This window comes from Scyliorhinus torazame, chromosome 5 (assembly GCF_047496885.1).
Source record: "Scyliorhinus torazame isolate Kashiwa2021f chromosome 5, sScyTor2.1, whole genome shotgun sequence".
NCBI lineage: Eukaryota > Metazoa > Chordata > Chondrichthyes > Carcharhiniformes > Scyliorhinidae > Scyliorhinus > Scyliorhinus torazame.
The window spans coordinates 76,342,757-76,366,938 of NC_092711.1; the positions used below are offsets into that span (position 1 = coordinate 76,342,757).

Consider the following 24,182-nt stretch of genomic DNA (forward strand, 5'->3'; position numbering starts at 1 on the left):
TTGGAGGAAACAAATACTTGACACAGTGTGAGTTTGACACCAAACTGATTTACTTCACATTTAATATTAACATCTAGAATATTAAACTCCAGCCCCATTATAGGGGTCACTAACGTCAACAGAAATCAGCTCCAAGAGTCCAAGAGTGGTGTCAGGGAACCTGATACTGGATGGATTCCAGGTTTGAACCCTGCAATTGAACGGCATCATTCTCGTGACACCAGGTTAAATGTAAATTGTCAATGATTCAGCAAAAGCTGAGCTCACCTCCAACACCAAATGCAGGCAGCAGCCATTTTGGGGACTGCTGTTTTGCCGAGGGAAGCAGGCAGCTCATGAAAGGGCCAGGTGAATAAAGACCGCACTATGTGACCATAGACATCAAATCTAGGTGCAACACTCAGATCTGTGCTAGTTTATCTCTCAAATTTCACAGAAAATCACATGAAAACAAACCATGTTTTGACCCACAGTGACCCTGACAGCAGTGCACTAACATGCACCACACTGTCTAACTTCATGCAAAGAACAGATTGACAATCCCATTTTGTTCCAGACAGGCTCCATAACAAGTTCATCGATGAGCTTAAATTGCTATTTATTGGAATGAGCAGGTTTCTCATTCCCTCCTCTCTTCCAGCCTTTTGAAAATTACAAACGGTCTCAGAGGCTGCAGATCCTGTGTCACTGACCAGGAAAGTAATTTTCACATCACACCAGCGCCCGTTCCCACCTCCGCTGGTAACTAAAAACCAACCCAACTATCAGAATGAACATGGTTCAGTTCTGGACGACATAAACAGCAGCAGCAACAATCCAACCCCTGTAGTCATAAGTGAAACTGTTGGTGTCTATGCAGGTTGGATGAAAAAGTGAATGCCTTCCCACACACGGAGCAGATGAAAGGTGTCTTCACAGTGTGAACCCGCTGGTGCCTGAGAAGGTTAGATGCCTGACTGAATCCTTTCCCACACACGGAGCAGATAAATGGTCTCTCCCCTGTATGAATGTGTTGGTGTTTCAACAGATTTGTTGAGCTTTTAAAGCTCTTCTCACAGTCAGAACATTTAAACAGTCTCTGATCACTGTGAACAAGTTGGTGTGTCAGCAGAACTGGTGACTGAGAGAATCCTTTCCCACAAATAGAGCAGGTGAATGGTCTCTCCCCAGTGTGAACCCGTTGGTGGGTCCCAAGGTTGGATGAACTGATGAATCCCTTCCCGCACACGGAGCAGGTGAAAGGCCTCTCGCCAGTGTGAATGCGCTGGTGTATCAGAAGGTTTGATAATTGAGTAACTCCCTTCCCACATTCAGAGCAGTTGAATGGCCTCTCTCCGGTGTGAATTCGCCGATGAATTTCCAGCAGGGATGGAGAAATGAATCCCTTCCCACAATCGCCACATTTCCATGGTTTCTCCTTGGTGACGGTGTTCTTGTGTCTCTCCAGGTTGGATGATCAATTGCAGCCTCGTCCACACACAGAACACGTGTACAGTTTCTCCCAACTGTGAATGGTTCTTTCGGAATGTGTAACTGGTCAAAACTCTTTCTCTTGTTAGTTCACTGGAACACTTTCACTCGAGAATGTGTGTGTCTCAAAATTGTTCCAGACACTGATGTTTTAAATCTTTATCCACAGACCGAACAGACAAACTCTCATTCCACATTCAAAGGTGGATAATATTCAGGTCCTGATGACTCGAGTGACTGTCAGATCTTGATGTAATGTTTGATTCAAGTGAACCATCCGCAAGTCTAACCCCCTGTAAAATGAGTTTACAAAATCATTACTTTAAATGCAGAATAGAAATTCTGAACAGACAATTCTAGTTTCTCTGAAACATTTTTCATCTCTTATTCCCCCAAATCTGTAAATCCCCGTCCCACACACTCTCCCTCATCCCTGGGCTGAAATCCAAATAAAGTTGGATAATTCTTTCAGGATCCTTTAAGAAATTCTACAACTCAAGCTCATGTTTTACAAGGAGGATCGAGAGTCCCTTTGGCTGTGTTGCCTTCCCGGTGCCAGGGTTCGGGACATCTACATGGGCACATAGGATTAAGGAGCAGTAGTAGGCAATTCAGCCATTCGAGCCTGCTCCTCCATTCAATAAGATCATGGCTGATCTCTTCTTGGCTTCAAATCCAGCTCCCTTTCTGTTCTCCATATCCTTTTAACCATTTTTTAAAAATCAGAAATGTACCTATCTCCCTGTAGAAGCCAGGTATTTCAAATACAACTAGTATAGGTAAAAGATAGCTGTTTAAGTACTCATTTTTTAAAATGAGAATTTCAGCACACATAAATTCCGGACTTCAATATGATACATGAAACAGCATAAAATTCCATTACAAGATTATAGCAGCACAGTTGCAAGACAAATCGACACTGCTTGTGCTAATTGTCAAGACCAAGGACTGAGTTCCATGGCAACTAGGTGGCAAGAGTCCAATGCAGTTTGTAAGAGCATTGAATCATATATATATTCTCGATATGAAGTCTCAATTGTTACATTAGCCAAGCCAGCTAAAAGATTAGCAAAATATCACATTCCATAACATGTAGACATGAAACAATTAAAAAGCTGATGTTGCACATTGAAGATGGACGGCTTGCCATCAAATCAAATGTGTTTGAGTCTAACCCAAACCAATTAGGATTATATTGGGGTGTAATTAGATGACTTAAGACAGATATGAAAGTGTATAACTGAAAAGTTTCCCCCCGCCATTTTAGTTTTGTCTTTGGGGGTTCTGTCAGTCTAACAGTCTGTGTCAGTGATGTTAGTCCACTTTTGACTTTGAGTTTGAGTTTAGCTGAAGATTAGCTTTCTCTCTCTCTCTTCATGTTTCATTGCCAGACTTTGACCTTTTAAAAGTTACTTTCGAGCTGTCTGCCTAAGCAAAGAAAGATAATGTCTGTAATTCTCTGAAAGCTTCGAATTGTCTACGAATTGCCTTTTAAATGACTTTCAAATTGTAATCAAGCGACTACAAATAAAACAATTCTTTTTTGGCACCTGAGAAGTTTATACTACAAATGTCTGCTGAGTTCCAGTATTCGCAAAGTGCTACTGATAACCGAATAGCAGAGATGATATAAATTCCTTCAACTATACACAGTCGAATAATACAAGGAATCGAACAACTTGACATAGTCTACAAATATTACAAATCTTACAACTTGTCGTATTGCGCCAGGACTTGATTCATCAACTAAGCTTCCCCCAAACTTGGCGTAGTTCGACAGGTTAAGATCCCATAAATTAAAATTGAAACCATTTAATGACTCAGACTCCACCGCACTGCAAATTCACCACCCACTGCGAGAAGTATTTCCTCCTCATCTCAGTTTTAAATTTACCGCCTCTCAACCTATATCTGTGACCTCTCGTTCTAGATTGCCCCACATGGGGGAACATTTGGCCTACGTTTATCAATCCCTCTTAATATTTTCCATAACTTTATCAAATCCCCGCTCTCCCATGCACGTTTTGAATGTTTTCCATCATCTATCCCACACTCTTGATTGTTCGCCATTGCTGATCCTAATAAGCACACTTTTCTTCTTATCTGTATCTCTATCTCCTTCGTCAGATATTCCTTTACTCTGATTGAACTCTTCTTTATCGGCAGCCCATTGCTCAGTTACAGTTTCCCCTGCCACCTTTTGACTCCAATTTACCAGGGTCAGGTCCATTCTTACACCACTAATGTTGGTTTTCCCCAGTTAATTATAGCTTCCACAATCAAAGGCTGAAGATATTCAGGTCCTGATGAATGAGTGACTTGACTCAACTGAGTGATGTTTGGTTTGAGTTTCCCATCTGTCAATATGCTGCATCTAAAAATATGTAAAATAATTTTAACAAAATCCATCATTGTCAGTCCAGGAGAGAAATTGAGAAAAAACAAACATTTCACCTAGTTTGAGTTTGCTGTGTATAAATCCTCCCCTTCCAATCCCGATAAAAGATATTTCCAAAATCCATCATGGTCAGTCCAGGATAGAAATTCATAACATTCTCTCCTCCTGCTTACATGTGTGATCAATGTAAGAAATTGGTATATATATTGTATTTTATATCTGGTGCAGTAAGGTTTTTAAAAGCCTGGGTTTTTACTTGTTGCAGTAATATTATTAAATGACCTTGGTTAAGGTCCAGACTGTGTGTCTGCTAAAGCTGCAATTAAGAAGTTGTGAAGTCATTATTCATTCTAACCATTTACGTGTTTTCATAGAGATGCCTAATGTAACATTGTTATGATTTCTAGAGATTCCCTGGAGTGCCGATAATATATTGGGGTGTGTTTTTTGTCCATGCTAGACAAGGTCATGGAACATAGTCGGATACAGATAATGCAATTAATGGGAGGAGCCAGGTGTGTCTGTAGTTATGCAGTTTCAGAACGGTTGCAGTCTGCTCGGAATTTTAAGTTGAACAGCAGTTTTGCCAGATGCTGTAAAGATGAGCAGGAGCTTCTGACAAGACAGAAGTATTTGATATTGGTGTTGCTTACTTGGAGTTAGTGAAGGTGTAAGGCTTAAGTTTAGGTTTTTCCTTCTGTTTTAAGAACTTTTATTTAAATTTGGAGTACCCAATTATTTTTTTCTACTCGCTCTGATACCGACCCTCTCCCCACCACCCACTTCCTAATCATGACTATATTCGTCGTCCAATAATTACTAAAGTTCGGCAGCGCCAGCCCACCCCCGCTCCAGCATCCCCTTTTTTACTCGCAGGGTCTTACCCGCCCATACAAAGCCTGTGATCACCTTATTGACCAGTTTAAAGAAGGACCGCGGAATAAAGATGGGGAGACACTGAAACACAAACTGGAATCTCGGAAGACCGTCATTTTTTAAGGGGCAATTTAGTGCGGCCAATTCACATACCCTGCACATCTGTGGGTTGTGGGGGTGAGACCCATGCAGAATGTACAAACTTCACACGTACAGGGGCCAGGATCAAACCCGGGTCCTCAGCGCCGTAAGGCAGCAGTGCTAACCACTGTGCCAATGTGCCGCCTGTAAGAACTGTTTAACTGATAATTGGAAAGCTATTTTCTTTCATGTTAAGTGTGGTTAGTTCTGTGTTTAAATTAAAGTTTGTTATAACATAAAATATACTGTCATGATATCCACATCAGCATATCATGGTGCAATCACACACACACTGATGGACAGGTAGTTGGACCAACCAGCACACACATATCGCAGCCAATCACCAGTGAGAGCACACGCACTATAAAACAGGGAACACCACAGTTCCCGCTCATTCTACCAGGAGATAGCACAGAGCTCACAGCGTGCCACTCAGACATAGACCATGTGCTGAGTGCCTCACTAAGATATTGATAGGGCTGGGTCCACAGGTTAGCTGGTGAAGCACATACCCAAACCAGCAGTTAGTAGTTGTCATTGTTTAAGACAATAAAACAGAGTTGTACCATCTACAGCCGTGTTGGATCATTTGTGGATCGGAACACCCAACACGACATGATACCAGTAGTGGAAGCTAACCAGCGACTGTGAGACCTACCTGCACCCTTTCAGAAATCCGCCATCCTGCTCCATGGAAAACATCAGCCCGCTGCAGCCGCTCCGAATCGCTGGAAATCTTGGCGTCAACTGGAAGCTGTTTAAACAGCGCTTCCAGCTCTTCCTAGAAGCCATAGACAGGGAGAATGCATCGGACACCAGGAAGATCGTCCTCCTCCTCTCCATGGCGGGGCAACACGCCATCCACATCTACAACTCCCTGGCATTCGCAGAAGGCGAGGACAAGACAAAATATAAGACGGTACTTCTGAAGTTCGAGGAACACTTCAGCGTGGAAGTCAATGAGAGCTCCGAGAGGTACCTCTTCCAGCAGCAGCCTTTCCAATCTTACTTGACACACCTCCGTATCCTCGCGCAGTCCTGCAGCTATGAGGCCACCTCCGACTCCATGATACGGGATCAGATAGTTTTTGGGGTCATCTCGGACACCCTACGCCAGCAGCGCCTTAAAATAAAGCGCCTCACCCTAGCGACTGCCATCGAGACCTGTGACCGCCATGAGATCGCGACCAGCCGGTACTCCCAAATCCAGGCGGCCGAAACGGCCCGGCACCGGTCCTACGAGGTGGAGCAGGTCCAGTCGATCGAGTTCCGCCCGGCCCGCGGCCCCGACGAGGGCAGCCATTTCGCACGCTTTCCGAGGCCTCCCGCGCTTGTATGTGCCAAAAGAGGGGACATGACGCAGAGGGACGTGATGTGCAGGTGCTCTCTATGCAGGACCGCACCGTGCATGCGCAGTGACGCAATGAACGCCATGATGTCACAACGTGCGGCAACTGTGGCTCCGCCCACTTAAAGTGGCAATGTCTGGCCAAAGCGCGACAATGCCTCTGCTGTGGCAGGATGGGCCACTACGCTGCCTGCTGTCGAGCAGCTCAACCTGCCAACTCCCAACAATTCCGCCAGCCTTGCAGGGACGTGCGGATGATTCAGCCCCCCTACACTGAGTCATATCCTGATAGTATGCAGACCAGCGATACCGAAGACAGGGGGCCCTTCCGCGTTGCGGTAATCCACAAGAACCGGATGTCCCCAAGTCGGAACCACCAGCCGCTGCCAGTGCACAGCATTGATCCGGGCAATGAGTGGTGTGCCACCCTAACAGTCAACCGATCACACATCACATTTCACCTGGACACTGGTGCCTCCGCTAAACTCCCCGCGTGGTCAGCCTTCCAGACCCTGAAGGTCAAACCACCGATTCTGCCATTCCACTGTCAGCTGGTTGACTACAATGGAAACGTCATCCCGGCCACGGGGTCCTGCCAGCTCGAGGTTACACACAACTCACACAAAGCCACATTATCATTTGAAATCGTTGGATCCTCGAAGGACTCTGCATCAGGCACACAGGCGTGCAAGATCCTGCACCTTGTTCAGCGGGTACACACTCTGTCTCCAGAAGGCACATCCGATTTCCCGGATGCAGACTTTAGGGCGCAGCTCCACCCACTCCTCGCGCACAACCATGAGGTTTTCGAGGGCATGGGCACACTGCCCTACACGTACAGAATACGGCTCAAACCGCACGCCACCCCGGTCATTCACACACTTCGGAGGTGCCCAGCACCACTCAAGGACCGCCTCAAGCAGCAGCTGTAGGACCTGCAGGACCAAGGAGTGCTTTCCCGGGTCACGGAGCCAACGCCATGGGTCAGCTCCATGGTGTGCGTCAAGAAGCCCTCCGGCGAGCTCCGGATCTGTATCGAACCAAAAGATTTGAATAACAACATTATGAGGGAACACTACCCCATACCCAAACGAGAAGAAATCACGAGTGAAATGGCTCGGGCAAAAATATTCACCAAACTTGATGCCTCAAAGGGTTTTTGGCAGATTCAATTGGATCAGTCCAGCAGGAAGCTGTGCACTTTCAACACTCCATTTGGCAGATACTGCTACAATAGGATGCCGTAACGGCATCATCTCGGCCTCCGAGGTGTTCCACCGCATTATGGAACAGATGATGGAGGGCATCGAAGGGGTTCGCGTCTACGTAGACAACGTTATCATCTGGTCCACCACACCACAGGAGCACATCAGCCGTCTCCAGCGTGTCTTTGCACGGATACGAGATCAGGGCCTGCGCCTCAACCGAGCCAAGTGCTCTTTTGGCCAGACTGAGCTAAAATTTTTGGGGGACCACATCTCCCGGTCGGGTGTGCAGCCAGATGCCGACAAAGTGGCAGCCATCGCAGCAGCCGTCAGACAAGAAGGCAGTGCTGCGCTTTCTCGGGATGGTCAACTTCCTGGGGAAGTTCATTCCTAACCTTGCTTTGCACACGACTGCTCTTCGCCACCTGGTCAAAAAGACAACGGAATTCCAGTGGCTGCCCGCACACCAGAATGAATGGGAGGAGCTCAAGGTCCAGCTCACCACCGCCCCCGGTACTGGCGTTTTTCGATACCACACGGGAAACAAAGATCTCAACTGACGCCAGCCAGTCTGGCATTGGGGCGGTACTCCTGCAACGGGATACTACACCATGGGCCCCGGTCGCCTATGCGTTGCGGGCCATGACCCCCACAGAACAGCGCCATGCGCAGATTGAGAAGGAGTGCCTAGGCCTGTTGACTGGCATCAACAAATTTCACGATTATGTATATGGTCTTCCGCATTTCACTGTGGAGACCGACCATCGCCCCCTGGTCGGCATCATTCAGAGGGACCTCAATGATATGACCTCTCACCTCCAGCGCATTCTGCTCAAGCTCTGGGGGTACGACATCCAACTTGTATACACCACTGGGAAGGATCTCATCATCGCAGATGCTCTGTCCAGGGCGGTTAACACACCACCCGACTCGGAGGGGTTCGTTTGTCAGGTCGACGCACAAGTAGCCTTCACATCGGCCAATCTGCCGGCCACTGACGCACGTCTGGCCCACATTCGCCGTGAGACTGTGGCTGACCCCCTTCTACAGCGTGTAATTCGCCACATGACGGAAGGGTGGCTCAAGGGGCAGTGCCCACAATTTTACAATGTCCGGGACGACTTGGCCGTTATTGATGGTGTCCTCTTGAAGTTGGACCCGATCATGATCCCACACAGCATGCACCGGCTTGTCCTCGAACAACTGCCGAAGGCCATCTCGGAGTTGAAAAGTGCAGGCGGAGGGCCCGAAAGGCTGTGTACTGGCCGGGCATCAGCGACGACATCGCCAACATGGTGCTCAACTGCCCCACATGCCAAAGGTTTCAGCCGGCGCAACCCCCTGAGACACTTCAGCCCCATGAGTTGGTCACGTCTCCCTGGGCGAAGGTGGGCTCGGCAGGGACTACATTATTCTGATTGACGACTTCTCAAGTTATCCGGAGGTCATACGCATGCACGACATGACATCATCAGCTGTCATCCGGGCATGCAAAGAAAACTTTGCTCGCCATGGAATTCCCCTCACCGTCATGTCTGACAACGGGCCTTGCTTTGCGAGCCAAGAATGGTCTTCCTTTGCCACTTCATACAACTTCACACACGTGACGTCCAGTCCCTTGCATCCTCAGTCGAATGGCAAGGCGGAAAAGGGCGTCCACATTGTGAAGCAGCTCCTCTGCAAGGCTGCTGATGCCGGATCTGACTTCTGTTTAGCCCTGCTGGCCTATCGCTTGGCCCCATTGTCCACGGGCCTCTCGCCAGACCAGCTGTTGATGGGTCGCACCCTCAGGACCACTGTGCCATCCATTCATGTTCCTGACCCCGAACATGCTCCAGTACTGCGAAGGACGCAACAACAGCGTGCTCAGCAGAAGGTGGCACATGCCGCTCGGGCGACTGATCTTCCTGCCCTGGCGCCTGGAGACAACGTACGCATACACCTACCGGAGGGTGGCTGGTCGACAACCGCTGAGGTTCTCCACCACGTGGCTTCCCGCTCCTTCCTGGTTCGCATGCCTGATGGCTCCATTCGCCGCCGTAATCGGTGGGCCCTTCGTCTGGTTCCGCGCTCGCTACGAGATCATGCACCGGTGCCACGCCCTCCTGTTGTCCCTGATGTCGACTTTGTGGAGCTTCCTGCCACTCTGCCTCTTCCTCTTTCGCCTGTGGCCAGGCCCATTCCTCAGCCGGTGGATCCTGACCCACCCTTGAGGCTGTCAAACCGAATTTGTCGCTCACCTGAGAGACTTGACTTATGAGCCTGTTAGCACATTGGACTCACTGAATTGTTTTACAGTACTGTTAATGCGTTTCTTTTCTTGTCGTTCATTGTTCAAGAAGTTTTCTCTCGTCGTTTGCTGATTGCATTTGTTCTGTTATTGGTACAACCTCGTTGCTTTGTTGCACCTGACACCTTCCTCTGTATACAGTTTAGCCTCATGTACATGTTGTAAATATTGCACACACATACTCAGATGCACTCAGTACACATTTCTATTTATTAGCATGTAGGCACATGTCCTTGTGAAAGGGGGGAATGTCATGATATCCACATCAGCATATCATGGTGCAATCACACACACACTGATGGACAGGTAGTTGGACCAACCAGCACACACATAACATCGCAGCCAATCACCAGTGAGAGCACACGCACTATAAAACAGGGAACACCACAGTTCCCGCTCATTCTACCAGGAGATAGCTCAGAGCACAGAACTCACAGCGTGCCACTCAGACATAGACCATGTGCTGAGTGCCTCACTAAGATAGTGATAGGGCTGGGTCCACAGGTTAGCTGGTGAAGCACATACCCAAACCAGCAGTTAGTAGTTGTCGTTGTTTAAGACAATAAAACAGAGTTGTACCATCTACAGCCGTGTTGGATCATTTATGCATCGGAACACCCAACACGACAGATACTAACTGGGCAGTCATCACTCCTGGGGTAAAGTATCCTTTCCTCGCAGTTTTACAAATTGTAAGAGTATTTGGGTTTCTTGTCTGGTGCCCTGACAAATGTTGGGCATTGGTCCAGGATTCTGACACAGGTATGACCGCGCATGCGCCGTGTTACACACTGCCCCCTATAAAATGGCGGCCGCTAACTCGGTCCCGTCTCCATGGGGAGGCCCCGGGCCGCAGTTACCACCGCCTCATTACTGCATCCACGGCATCAGAAGCTTCTTATTTCCGGTTTCAGGCCTCTTCTGGACGTTTATGAAGCCTCGCCTCCCAGTCTGCCGCCTCTCTTCCTCTCCACTCACCGGCTCCATTTACTCTCCCGCACTCGACATTTTTCAGCACCTTCCAACAGCACGAGGAACAGAGCGTACTGCGCATGCTCCCGTTAGAAACCGCATTGCGCATGTTCCCGTAACACAATGTAGCGCCTGCGCGGGATGCTCGTGCATTGAGGAGAGAGCACGTTCTACTGCCCAGTGAATGCTGGGACACCTGCAATTAATTGTGGGACAATTTAGTAGAATCAAAAATTATGTTTCCTTGGAGCTAGGGGGTCAAGATATGAAATTATTAAGTCAATTAACATGACAATGTAAGTGCAGTCGCCATAGTTCTGCTCTGGTGTAATTAACAACAGAATAAGCACTGACAGATCTGAACTCACTGGAGTGTATGTAGGTGTTGCAAACAATGTTTTTTCTTCCCATACACAGAACATTTAAACCCCATCTTGTCAGTAAAATGTAGCAATTAAGAAGGTGAACAATCTTCTCATGGTGCGATTTTACCCATGAGTTTCCAACTCACATTGGGATCTCAGACCCTTGTTACAGGCAGGAGGGTAATTCGTTTAAATGGTCTTGATTTATCCTCTCACTATCCATCTGTAAACTGTAAGACGATTTTGATTTTTGATTCCCCTCTTTATAAGTAGTGGTATATTTTCCCTAACACTTAATTTTGGAGTGTTCCAATTCTCTATGAATAACGTAGAGCAGAGAAGGCTGAGGTGGGACCTGTTGAGATGTACAAAAGTATGAAGGACATAGATACGATAGAGAGAAAGAAGTTTTTCCACTGAGTGGAGGGGATACAGATTTCAGGAAATCGGCAGGAGGTTTAGAGGGTATTTGAGGAAAAGATTTTCATGCCGAGGGTGGTGAGAATCTGGAACATGCTGCCTGAAAGGTTGGTAGGGGTGGGAACATTCACAACATTTAAGAATCATTTAGATGATGACTTGGAAAATGGGATTAGAATAGATAGGTGCTTGATGGCTGCTGCAGAAATGATGGGCCGAAGGGCCTCTTTCCGTGCTGTAAAACTCTATGACTATGACTCTAACTCACACAGCAAAAACAAGATAAAATAAAATAAAATGGTTATTTTATTTCAGACACACAAAATACAGGAAAGGGGTTTCGCAACATCTGTCCCTTTTGCTCTCATACAATAAAAGAGAGATAAAGGGAAAAAAGAGCAAGATCACAATAAAAACATGCTTTTACGTAGGTTCTCAGTCCAGATTAAAAATTTGATGTCATATTTCTTCAGAGGGTAGTTGGCTGACTGAGCCGCCTTTCCAGAAGTGAAGACTTCCATGATGGGAGAAGATACATAGAGTTAAATTAATCTTGAATCTGCAAGTTCGAATGTTCCAGTAGTTCAGTGTAGATGAGGGACAGGCTATTACCAACTTGGGCATGGGCTCATTCTGCTGCTACACGTACGATGGAAAATAGTAGACAGAAACAAGTGGCTGCCTGGATTCTTGCTTCTTGTTGGAGTTCAAATTGTTGGTGAATTGGACATTTTAAATTCTCGCTCAGTGTACCCGAACAGGCAACGTAGTGTGGTGACTCGGGGCTTTTCACACTAACTTCATTGCAGTGTGAATCTAAGCCTACCTGTGACTCTAATAAAGATTATTGTTATTATTAAGACTGACAAAAGATCCAAAAGCTGTATAATTAAAGGAATTCAGACAGCTCAATCCTCGGTCATGTGACAGGTTGTTTCTCATTGAATGATTCGGCGAATAAGGCCCCTGATTGAAGCTATTGTGCTTTGGAGAAGGTAGTGATTGGACCATAAGCCCCAGATTGGTGAATAGCAGTCACAAATATCTGACTGTCATAGCTGGCTGAGGCAGGCATCTGGTTTGTTGAACCGTTATGTTGACTTGGCTGGAACATTTATATGATGCCAACAGTGTTACATTCCAGGAGGCGTGAGCTGTTAGCCTTTGTTTGATTTTAAGCAGTTCAGAAATTTCCATGTGTCAGCAATTTTATCAGACCAGCAATTGTCAATCTTGAAAACTAGAGAAAAATAATAATTTTACAAAGTAGCTGATGGGAATATATACTGTCTTTGTCCTTTCTACTGACCAGGAAACTCTTCTGATAAGTTCTATACGATCAAACATCCACAGTTAGAGAAAAAAAATTGTTGTTAATCTGAAATGAGAACAGAAAACTCTGGAATTTCACCAGATCTGGTAGTGTCTGTGGCATGAGAAACATTGTGTCTGTGCAGAACCCAACGTAGTTCAGGATTCAGGACTATGACTTTCCATCAGACCTGCACTGCATCAGTGCACAGACCGTCGTACTTAACTCTGTTGCTCAATTGAAAGATGCTCCCAAATGTCCTTAGTATTTCTGGCATTTTCTACTTTTATCTCTGGTTATCCCTGAGTCAGGACTCGTTGGTCCGACAAATCAAACTACAGGCCTATTGCAAGATTTGCAACACTTTTTTAAATTAATCTTTATTGTCACAAGTAGGCTTACATTAACACTGCAATTAAGTTACTGTGAAAATCCCCTAGTCACCACATTCCGGCGCCTGTTCGGGTACACAGAGGGAGAATTCAGAATGACAAAATTACCTAACAGCACGCAAAAGAGAAAATGCTGGAAAATCTCAGCAGGTCTGGCATCATCTATAAGGAGAGAAAATAGCTAATGTTTCAAGTCCGATAACTCTTTGTCAAAGCGAACAGACAGAGATAGTGGGAAATATTTATACTGTGGAGTAAGAATGAAAAATGAGTCATAGGCACAGAAACCCAGGGAAACCGGGTGCTAATGGCCACAGAAACCAAGGGGAAAGAGTGCTAATGGAAAGGATTTACGAAATCATCCACACTGCTGACACGCCAGCGCACTCACACAGGAGAGAGTCCATTCACCTGCTCCAATTGTGGAAAGGGATTCACTCAGTCGTCCAACCTGTTGACACATCGGCGCAGTCACACTGGGGAGACCATTCACCTGCTCTGTGTGTGGAAAGGGATTCACTCAGTCATCCGATCTGCTGACACATCGGCGCAGTCACACTGGGGAGAGACTATTCACCTGATCCGTGTGTGGGAAGGGTTTCATTTTTTCAGCCAACCTGATGACACACCAGCAGGTTCACACTGATGACAAACGTTTCAAATGTCCAGACTGTGGGAAGTGTTTTAAAACTTCCCAGGAACTTATGTACCATCAACGTATTCACACCGAGGAGAGACCATTCAGGTGCTCACACTGTGGGACAGGCTTTAGACGATTCTCGCATCTCACTGCACACCAGCGTACGCACAGTGGAGAGAAACCATTCACCTATTCAGAGTGTGGAGAGGGATTCACGCAGTCATCCACCCTGCAGAGACACCAGCGACTTCACACTGTGGAGAGGCTGTTCATCTGCTCTCAGTGCGGAGAGGGAATCATTAAGTTTGCCAACCTACTGACCACCCACAAGTTCACAATTAACTCCAGAGGTTGTGTGGGTTTCCTCCGGGTGCTCCAGTTTTCTTCCACCGTCCAAAGATGTGCAGGTCAGGTGGATTGACCACGCTAAATTGTCCCTTTATAATATAATAATGTTTATTGTCACAAGTAGGCATACATTAACACTGCAATGAAGTTACTGTGAAAAGCCCCTAGTCGCCACATCAAATAGCTGTAGTGTGTGGAACTTTAAGAAATGGGTGTTTATCAAATAGCTGCAGTGATATCAGAGTGTGGATGGAGCTGGGCTGTCTGTCGTCACTGCAGCTATTTGATAAACACCCAGTTCTTAAAGGTAGATCCACTACAGCTATTTGATAAACACCCAGTTCTTAAAGGTACTCTCACATGACAATTCTGAATTCTCCCTCTGTGTACCTGAACAGGCTCCGGAATGTGCTGACCAGGGACTTTTCACAGGAACTTCATTGCATTGTTAATGTAAGACTACTTGTGACAATAAAAATTAGGATTATAAAAACAAATATTCCGGCAAATTTCCAACCCGCCCGCGATGATTCTCACGGCCGGAAATATGACGCCAACAAATGGGATGAAGCCAAATCTTTAAAAGTCCAAGTCTTTATTTCAAATTGTTGCCGTGCTGTCAGGGGAAAGGGTTAACTTCTCTGCTTGTTTACAAAAGGGAAGAGGAAACATTCACCAAAGGTTCCCACAGCTTGTGAGCTCTGAAACATAACTTCAAGGCTGAAGTTTATCTTCAGAGAATGAAACATTTTGGTGCCTTTTCCAATTGTACCAGTAAATTGTGATTCACACTGAAAGGTTTACTTTCACTCAGTAATTAGAACATTTCACTTTCTCAGCACTGACACTTTAGATCAAATCCCAATTGTTCTCGTCTCTTGTAGCTGGTGAGTGGAGAAGATCATGTTCACTGTAGATCTGTCAGCACAGAAACCGCACTGTGCTTCTGGATACACTCAGTCTGCAAGTAGATGAATCTTTTAAACATCTCCCTAGTGATGGTCTTCCCCTGACTCGAAGGAGTGAGATGTCCCTGTAGTTGGTGCTGTCTCCTCTGTCACTGCTGTTTTTATTGCATCACACATGTTCCGTGGACCAGTCTCACAGCCCAAAAGGGGAGGGCAGGAAGGTGTGACAGTCGATGGGGCTTTCTGTGTGTGAGCCGTTCAGCTGGAATTCCATCCTTGCCGGGCACCATTCTGCTTGCTCAGCAATCAATGGCCTTTTCCAGCTCAAATGATGAGAGTTCTTTGTCCAACTCAACCATGACAGGAAGCTGCAGGAGAGTCAAACAGAGACTGGGAGATGCCCTTCTCATAGGGGTACAGCTCACTGTTGTGTTCAACCCAGCTCCTCCTCACTCTCTCACCATGACTGACACTGAGCATGCTCAGAGCACACACCCACACTGCCCCTGCGCACTGGCCTCGTACACTTACTGATCGGGGACTTTCTGCAGCGCGGGGGATTCTGGGTAACGCAGCTGCCATAGAGCCATTAGTAAACAGGAAGATTCTTTTTCCCAGTTAGCAAAACAGAAGATCCACAGTTAGGCAAGATGCTGGGCATGAAGCACAATGAGAGGTTTGGATATTTTATTTAATACCGAAGCACATTATTCTGATATCACTGAGACATGGGCAGTAAGCAGGCTGATCTACAGTATGTACAGTATTTACAACACCTGGGACACGGTAAATCATCTCATCAAACCAGTGATAGGTTTGTTTACTGTTCATAATTGTGACAGGGTCACACTCACGATTCATGCAAAATGCAAGTCCCCAGGTTCAGTGACCCACTCCTTCCAGACCTGTTTTCACGCCAAGGGTCTTGACATCTGCCTTAGTTTTTATCCAGCCATGTATGTTCAGCTCACACTGCCCAACAACCAGCCTCTCCTGCACTGGTCACAGGGTTTCCATCACCAAAAATCTGTCCTGGTCCACGCACATCGACGCCACCACCAAGAAAGCACAACAGTGCCTATACTTCTTCAGGAAACTAAGGAAATTTGGCATGTCCACACTGACAACTTTTACAGATGCACCATAGAAAGCATCCTATCGGGCTGCATCACAGCCTGGTATGGCAACTGCTCGGCCCAAGACCACAAGAAACTTCAGAGAGTACTGAACACAGCCCAGTCCATCACACAAACCTCCCTCCCATCCATTCACTCTGTCCACACCTCCCGCTACCTTGGGAAAACGGGCAGCATAATCAAAGACCCCTCCCACCCAGCTTACTCACTCTTCCAACTTCTTCCATTGGGCAGGAGATATAAAAGTCTGAGAACACGCACAAACAGATTCAAAACAGCTTCTTCCCCGCTATTACCAGACTCCTAAACAACCCTCTTATGGACTGACCTGATTAATACTACACTCCTGTATGCTGCACTCTATGCCTTTATCTATATATTTACATTGTGTACCTTGTGTTGCCCTATTATGTATTTTCTTTTAGTTTACTTTCTTTTCATGTACAAAATGATCTGTTTGAGCTGCTCGCAGAATAATACTTTTCACTGTACTTCGGTGCACGTGACAATAAACAAATCCAATCCAATCCATATCGAGGGAGCAATCTGCCTCTCTTGCATTGGTGCACTGCATGTCCCTCATAACACAGTGGCATAGAAAGATGACAGCACAAAACAAAGGCACTCAACAAATTGTATCTGTGCCAACTTTCTGCAACAGTCACAATCCCCTGTCATTGGCCCTGAACTCTGCAGATATTTTTCTCCTCAAAGGATATGAACAGATGAGAAAGGAGCTGGAGTTGGCTATTCAGCCCAGTCTGCTCCACCATTTAATAAGGTCATGGCTGATCTGACAGTCACAGATAGTTGTCCAATTATTTTCAAAGCATCAATTGAATCTGCCTCCACCACATTTTCGAGCAGTGCATTCATGATCCCACATGCAGCACAGCACATCATAAATCATAGGAACAGAATTAGGCCACTCGGCCAATCAAATCTGCTCCACCATTCAATCATGGCTGATATTTTTCTCATCTCCATTCCCCTGCCTTCTCCCCATAACCGCTGATCCACTTATTAATCAAGAACCTATCTATCTCTATCTTAAAGACACTCAGTGATTTGGCCTCCACGGCATTCTGTGGCAAAGAGTTCCCCAGATTCACCACCCTCTGGCTGAAGAAATTCCTCCTCATCTGTTTTAATTCTTCATCATCACCTGAGGAAGGAACTGTGCCCCTAAAGCTGGTGAGTCGAAACAAACCTGTTGGACTTTAACTTGGTGTTGTAAGACTTCTTACTCTGTTCTGAAGGATCGCCCTTTAGTCTGGGATTGTGTCCACTGCTTCTACTTTTTCCAACAAGTGGAAACATCTTCTCCATGTCCACTCTACCCAGGCCTCGCAGTATCTTGTAAGTTTTAATAAGATCCCCCCATATCCTTCTAAACTCCCAACGAGTACAGACCCAGTGTCCTCAACCGTTCCTCATACGACAAGCTGTTCATTCCAGGGATTATTCTTGTAAACCTCCTCTGGACGCTTTCCAAGGCCAACACATCCTTCCTTAGATATGGGGCCCAAAACTGCTCATAATACTCCAAATGGGGTCTGATCAGAGCCTTATACAGCCTCAGAATTACATCCCTGGTCTTGTATTCTAGCCCTCTCGACATGAATACATTGCATTTGCCTTCCTAACTGCCGACTGAACCTGCACGTTAACCTGAAGAGAATCTTGAACAAGGACGCCTAAGTCCCTTCGTGCTTGTGATTTCCTCAGCATTTCCCCATTTAGAAAATAGTCTATGCCTCCTTTGAAAGTCCATAACCTCACACTTTTCCACTTTGTATTCCATCTGCCACTTCTTTGCGCACTCTCCAAGCCTTGCTCAGCATTGCTTCTTTTTCTGATCACTTTAAATGAATGCCCTGTTTCTAATCTTGCCCTAAATGTGACTTGCTGGATCAAACGTCTATTGCAGATCCTTAGTTGTAATGTGGTCAAGTGCCTTTCCATTTGAGAACTGTTCAATAAAGTTATTAGAATTATTTGTAGCTAGGGCAGCACGTGGAGCAGTGGTTAGCACTGGGACTGCAGCACTGAGGACCCGGGTTTGAATCCCGGCCTTGGGTCACTGTCCGTGTGGAGTTTGCACATTCTCCACGTGTCTGCATGGGTTTCACCCCCACAACCCAAAGATGTGCAGGTTAGGTGGATTGGCCAGGCTAAATTGCCCTTAATTGGGAAAAAAAATAAGAATAATTGGGTACTCTGAATTTTATTTTTTTTAAAAGGATTATTTGCAGCTTCCCCAACAATCAGTTTTTTCCATTATCCTGAAGTGACCTTATTTTTATCGGGAGTTAACTGAAGTGCGTTCCTCACCTCTCATTATCTAAATTTCCAGTCACCATTTTTCTGTCCACCTGACCCAGTCCATGGCTTTCTCTCTCATTGTCTAAAACACATCAGCAACTTTTGTGTAATCCTGGTGCATACATTTAAGTCTAAATCATTGATATATACCGGAAACTGTGGAGCCCCACTGGAAAAAGACGTCCAGGCATCATTCAGTCCTGGATGTGACTAACAGCAGCAACAACAGCTGAATCCACACCCTGCTGTTGCCTGTGAACTTGCTGATGTCTGTTCAGGCTGTTTGACTGAGTGAATCTCCTCCCACGCACGGAGCAGTTGAACAACCTCTCCCAAGTACCGGTCCCACATGTGGGTGACACAGTAGCACAGTGGTTAGCACTGTTGTTTCACAGCTCCAGCAACCCAGGTTTTGATTCACAGGTTGGGTCACAGTCTGCGTGGAGTCTGCGTTTTGTCGCAGTTGCTGCTTGGGTTTCCTCAGGGTGCTCCCGTTTCCCCCCACAGTCCAAAAATGTGCAGGTTAGATGGATTGGCCATGCTAAATTGTCCTAAGTGTCCAAAAGGGTGACGTGGGGTTATGGGTTAGGTTGGAGTTATCGGCTTATTTAAGGTGCTCTTTGCAAGGGCCGGTGCACTCGATGGGCCGAATGCCCTCCTTCTGCACTGTAAATTCTATGATTCTGTTTCAGTGTCAACTCGCTGGTGTTTCAGTAGATTTTGTTTACTTTTAAATCTCTTTTCACAATCAGAACATTTGAAAGGTTTCTGATCAATGTGAACAAGTTGGTGTAAAGTCAGGTAGGATGCCCGAGTGAATTTCTTCTCACACACGGGGCAAGTGTGTGGTCTCTCCCCAGTGTGAACTCGCTGGTGTCTCAGAAGCTGGGATGAACATGTGAATCCCTTCCCACACACGGAGCAGGTGAACGGCTTCTCCCCAGCGTGAGTATGTTGACGTGACAGTAAATTCTTTTTACTTTTAAAGCTCTTCTCACAGTCAGCACATTTAAAAGGTCTCTGATCAGTGTGAACAAATTGGTGTATTAGAAGGTCGGATGAACATGTGAATCTCTTCTCACACACGGAACAGGTGAATGGCCTCTCCCCAGTGTGAGTGCGTTGATGTGACAGTAAATTCTTTTTACTTTTAAAGTTCTTCTCACAGTCAGCACATTTCAAAGGTCTCTGATCAGTATGAACAAGTTGGTGTCTCACGAGTAGTGTTGACTGAGTGAATCCCGTCCCACACAAGGAGCATGTGAATGGCCTCTCCCCAGTGTGAGTGCGTTGATGTATCAGTAAATTCTTTCTGCTTTTATAGCTCTTCTCACAGTCAGCACATTTAAACGGTCTCTGGTCAGCGTGAACCTGATGGTGAGCCCGGAGGTTTGACAAATCATTAAATCCCTTCCCACATTCCAGACAGGTGAATGGCCTCTCCCCAGTGTGAGTGCGTTGGTGTAACAGTAAATTATTTCTGCTTTTAAAGCTCTTCTCACAGTCAGCACATTTAAAAGGTCTTTGATCAGTATGAACAAGTTGGTGTGTCAGGAGGTGGGATGACAGAGTGAATCCCTTCCCACACACGGAGCAGGTGAATGGTCTCTCCCCAGTGTGAATACGTCGATGAGTTTGCATTTCAGACGGGTAATTGAATCCCATCCCACAGTCACCACATTTCCATGGTTTCTCCATGGTTATTAACAAGTTATCAGGTGTAGGTGGGATGCAGATTTGAGGTCATTGTCAGATGAGCTATGATGTTATTAAATGGTGGAACGGGCTCATGGGGCTGAATGTCCAATTGCTGCTTCTTGATTCTTTTGGTGCGAATGTCCTTATGTCTCTCCAACTTGAATCATCTGTTGAAGCCTGAGTACGGTGTCTCCCTGATGTAAATGCTGCAATTTAATTTCGTGCTGTGTGATTGGTTAAAGCTCAGTTCCAGATAACTGTGGAAAATTACTTAGATGTCGGTGTCTCGGTGCTTTTCCAATCACAGTGATTTTTGAATGGTTTTTCCCAAAGACAAAACAGACAAACATTTCTCCTTCCACGTTGAAAGGCCGGTCCTGATGAATCAAGTAACTCTGTCAGATCTTGACATAATGTTTGCATCTGCAAATATTCTGTAAAAGGAGATTACATTGAATTACTGTGAATATATAAGACACAAACAGGCCATTCTGTCACAGATTCTGCTGCTGTCCATACTCGGCACACATCTTCGACTGTCACACCTATCAAGTCTCAGCCTTTCAGCTGACTTTCGATTCCGTTTTCTCTCATGTGCTTGCCCCATTTCCTTTTGAAAACATCTCAGCACTTTCCTCAACTCCTTTCCATGGTAATGAGTTGCACAGTCTGAACCTGTGATAAATAAATTTGTCCAAATTGCCCCCTTGGATTTATTTGTAACTATCTTGTATTTATGACTTGTTGTTTATTGATGGTCATTGATGGACTCTCACATCGCCCCTCTCAAAACTAATGATAATTTTAAAGATTTCTATCAGGCCACTGCTTAATTTGTTGTTTTCGATAGAAAAAAGGCCCCTCTCCATTTAATCTTTCCTGAGATTGACTCATGTTACAAAAGTCATCACTGTCAATGCAGGATAGAAATAACAAAGAGACAAACCTTTCTGTTGGATTGAGTTTATGATGTGTAACTTCTCCAATTCTAACCCCCTGTAAAAGGAGTTTACAATAGCCATCACTGTCAGTCCAGGATAGAAATTCTGAACAGGCAATTCTAGTTTCTCTGGAACATTTTTTTCTCTCTTGTTCCCCCAAAGCTGTAAATCCCCGTCCCACACACTCTCCCTCCTCCCTGGGCTGAAATCCAAACCCACCTCACCATTTCTTTCCTCCACTGCCAGTTTTCTCCCTCCCTCTCCTCTGCTTGGGTTCAGTTCTCCAGCTCCTGTCTGCAGACTGACAATAAAATCAATGGGTCTTATTGGAGGTTTGGGGCCTCCAGCGGGTGTTTGTGAACCCTCCCCGCCCACCTGCCAGGGTTTCCTTCCTTCCCAGAGATCAGAGTCCTCGTTGATTTGAGTGCAAAGTGTAAGCTCTTATTTCTTGTCCCCCTCCCCCATCCTCTGATGTGAACCATCCTCCAGTGTCTGAAGCAGGATGGTGCCCGTTAACCTGGGCCTGTTCCCGGGAGGGAGAAGCCCCGCAGCTGCAAACCAGGGAGCTGACAATGATTGTGAAGGGTTTGCTCCAGCCTCCAATGCCCGGGGATTGATTGACGGCTGGTTCGGACCAATAGGAAGAGAAGGTGGAACTGGAAGACCGAACAAGAGCGGCTGGTCCTCCAGCCAATCAGACTGAATGGGAGGCGGAGCAAAGCCGCGACTCTCGCTACCTCCGCCTGCGCGCAGCCGCACACTTCGTCCACTCGGGCCTGTCTCGGGGAAAACCCCGAGCAGCTTTCGCCGGTTGATTTGTATTCGGGGTTTCGGGCTACACGGAGTGTTTATGAATCCTCCCGACCCATCCCGCCGGCTCCATCCCTCACTCAGGACTCACCCGGCCGAATTTGACCGGCTGAGGATTTCCACCCGACCGCCTGAATCACGAGTTGTCATCGGTGCTGCGCATGCTGCTCACGTGGGAGACCGGGCTCAGCCCCGCCCCCCATTCACTCCGACTGGTCGGAGGACCCGCTGCTACCACTGGTCCTTCAGGCCCACCCGTCTCTTCCTATTGGACGTCAATCGTCCCTGGGCCTTGTGAGGCATGCGCAGTGCCGATGCTGGACGCGGCCGGGAGGTTTGACCGATATCCGGTGGAGGCTGCAAACCCCAATCGGGGCGAAATTCTCCCCCAACGGCGGGATGTCCCGCCAACCGGCGCATCCCGATTCCCGCCCCCGCCCAATCTCCGGTACCGGAGACTTCGGCGGGGGCGGGATTCACGGCGGCCAACGGCCATTCTCCGACCCGGCGGGGGGTCGGAGAATGACGCCCAAGAAGTTTCCGGGCCCGGGTTTGCATCGAGCGGGGGGACAGCTGCCGCCTGCTCCCGGTGACAGGTCTGAGTTAACGGCCGCCGTCTTTATAGAGGCTGCAAACACACACGGGGCAAAACATCAGAGATAGAGTTTGTTGTGAAACCAATGGGATTTTGTAAAACAGGAGGTCAGGGTTACAGTCAACAACAACAACTTCTATTTATATAACACCTTTAACATCATAAATCATCCCGGTCAACCTCACAGGAACATTATAAAACAAAGTGAGACTCCCAGACACAAAAGGAGATATTAGGGCAGGTGACCAAAAACTTGGACAAAGAGGTGAGTTTTAAAGAGTCTTAAAGGAGGTAAGTGAGGTGGAGACGGGGAGGTTTAGGGAGGGAATTCAGTGCTTGGGGCCGAGGGAACTGAAAACCATGGCGGAGTAATTAGAATCGGGGGTGTACAAGAGTCCAGGATCAGAGCTGTGCAGATATCTCAGGGGGTTGTGGGGCTGGAGGAGATGACAGACACAGGGAGAGACGAGGCCATGGAGGGATTTGAAAACAAGGGTGAGAATTGACTGGGAGTGAATGCATGTCTCGGAGCACAGGGATCACAGGGGAAAGGAACTTGCTGTGAATTAAGACACGGGTAGCAGACTTTTGGATGGCTTTAAGTTTACAGAGGTAGAATGTGGGGGAGCAGCCAGGTGTGTAATGGAATTGTCGAATCGGGAGGTGACGATGGTAAATTGCCTTCGTATCTAAAAAGGTTAGGGGTGTGTTATGGGGATAGATGGAGGTGTGGGCTTAGCTAGGGTGCTCCTTCCAAGGGCTGGTGCAGACTCGATGGGCCAAATGGCCTCCTTCTGCACTGTAAATTCTATGAGGTCAGAAGCTCATATTGGATCAAGTATGAAACAAAGTTTACAAAGAGACTGGCTAAGTCTCAGACTGTTGCCAGGGAGAGGGATGGAGTCGGTATGTCAGGAATGGAGATTGGAGCAGGGACCGAACAGTGGATTCAGTCTTCTCCATATTTGATTGAAGTTATTTAGTCAGCAGGAAGAGAACCAGAATGGACCCCGAGTCTGATATCCGGTATAACTTAGTTCGAGAGGGAGAGGAAGAACAAAGGAAACCCTGGAAGATTTGGAGAAACTACCTTCACGATTGCTCATCAAATCTCCACACAGTCAGTTCTGGACACAAGGTTCACCTCTGTTATTCTAATTGGTCAGTCAGGGTCATTCAGATTAATGTCTGTCACAAGTAATGAATGAAGTGACTTATAAAGCATATTCTTACCTCTAATTATATAACTTTGGTAAAAGGATACAGAAATAATGATCGAATACTTTATTTGGATTTCAGCCCAGGGAGGAGGGAGAGTGTGTGGGACGGAGATTTACAGCTTTGGGGACAGAAGAGAGAAAGGAAAAATCCGCAGAAACTGGAATTAACTGTTCTGAATTTCTATCTTGTACTGATAGTGTGGCCTTTGTAAACTCCTTTTACAGGGCATTAGGAGAGGATTTTCAGACAGGAAACACAAACCAAATATCACATTAAGATCTGACAGTGTTCTGTGTGAGGACCAAGCTTCACTTGATTGTCTAAAGAGGAAACGGACAAAGACACTGACTCCACGGAGATACCGTTAAAAC

General features: G+C 46.6%; 1 protein-coding gene across 2 annotated transcripts; it reads right to left on the reverse strand.

Moving 5' to 3' along the window:
* Positions 1-14,755: 14,755 nt before the first annotated feature.
* Positions 14,756-22,234, reverse strand: LOC140421385 (uncharacterized). Of its 2 annotated transcripts, none has more exons than XM_072506056.1 (2): positions 22,087-22,234; positions 14,756-20,678 (listed from the first exon to the last, which is right to left on the reverse strand). In XM_072506056.1, exon 2 carries the CDS (start codon positions 20,242-20,244, stop codon positions 19,222-19,224), a length of 1,023 nt encoding a protein of 340 aa, XP_072362157.1. In that variant the 5' UTR covers positions 20,245-20,678; positions 22,087-22,234; the 3' UTR covers positions 14,756-19,221. The 2 variants fall into 2 exon arrangements, with proteins under 2 accessions (XP_072362157.1, XP_072362158.1); XM_072506057.1 differs by lacking the exon at positions 22,087-22,234 and adding an exon at positions 21,191-22,078.
* Positions 22,235-24,182: the final 1,948 nt, after the last annotated feature.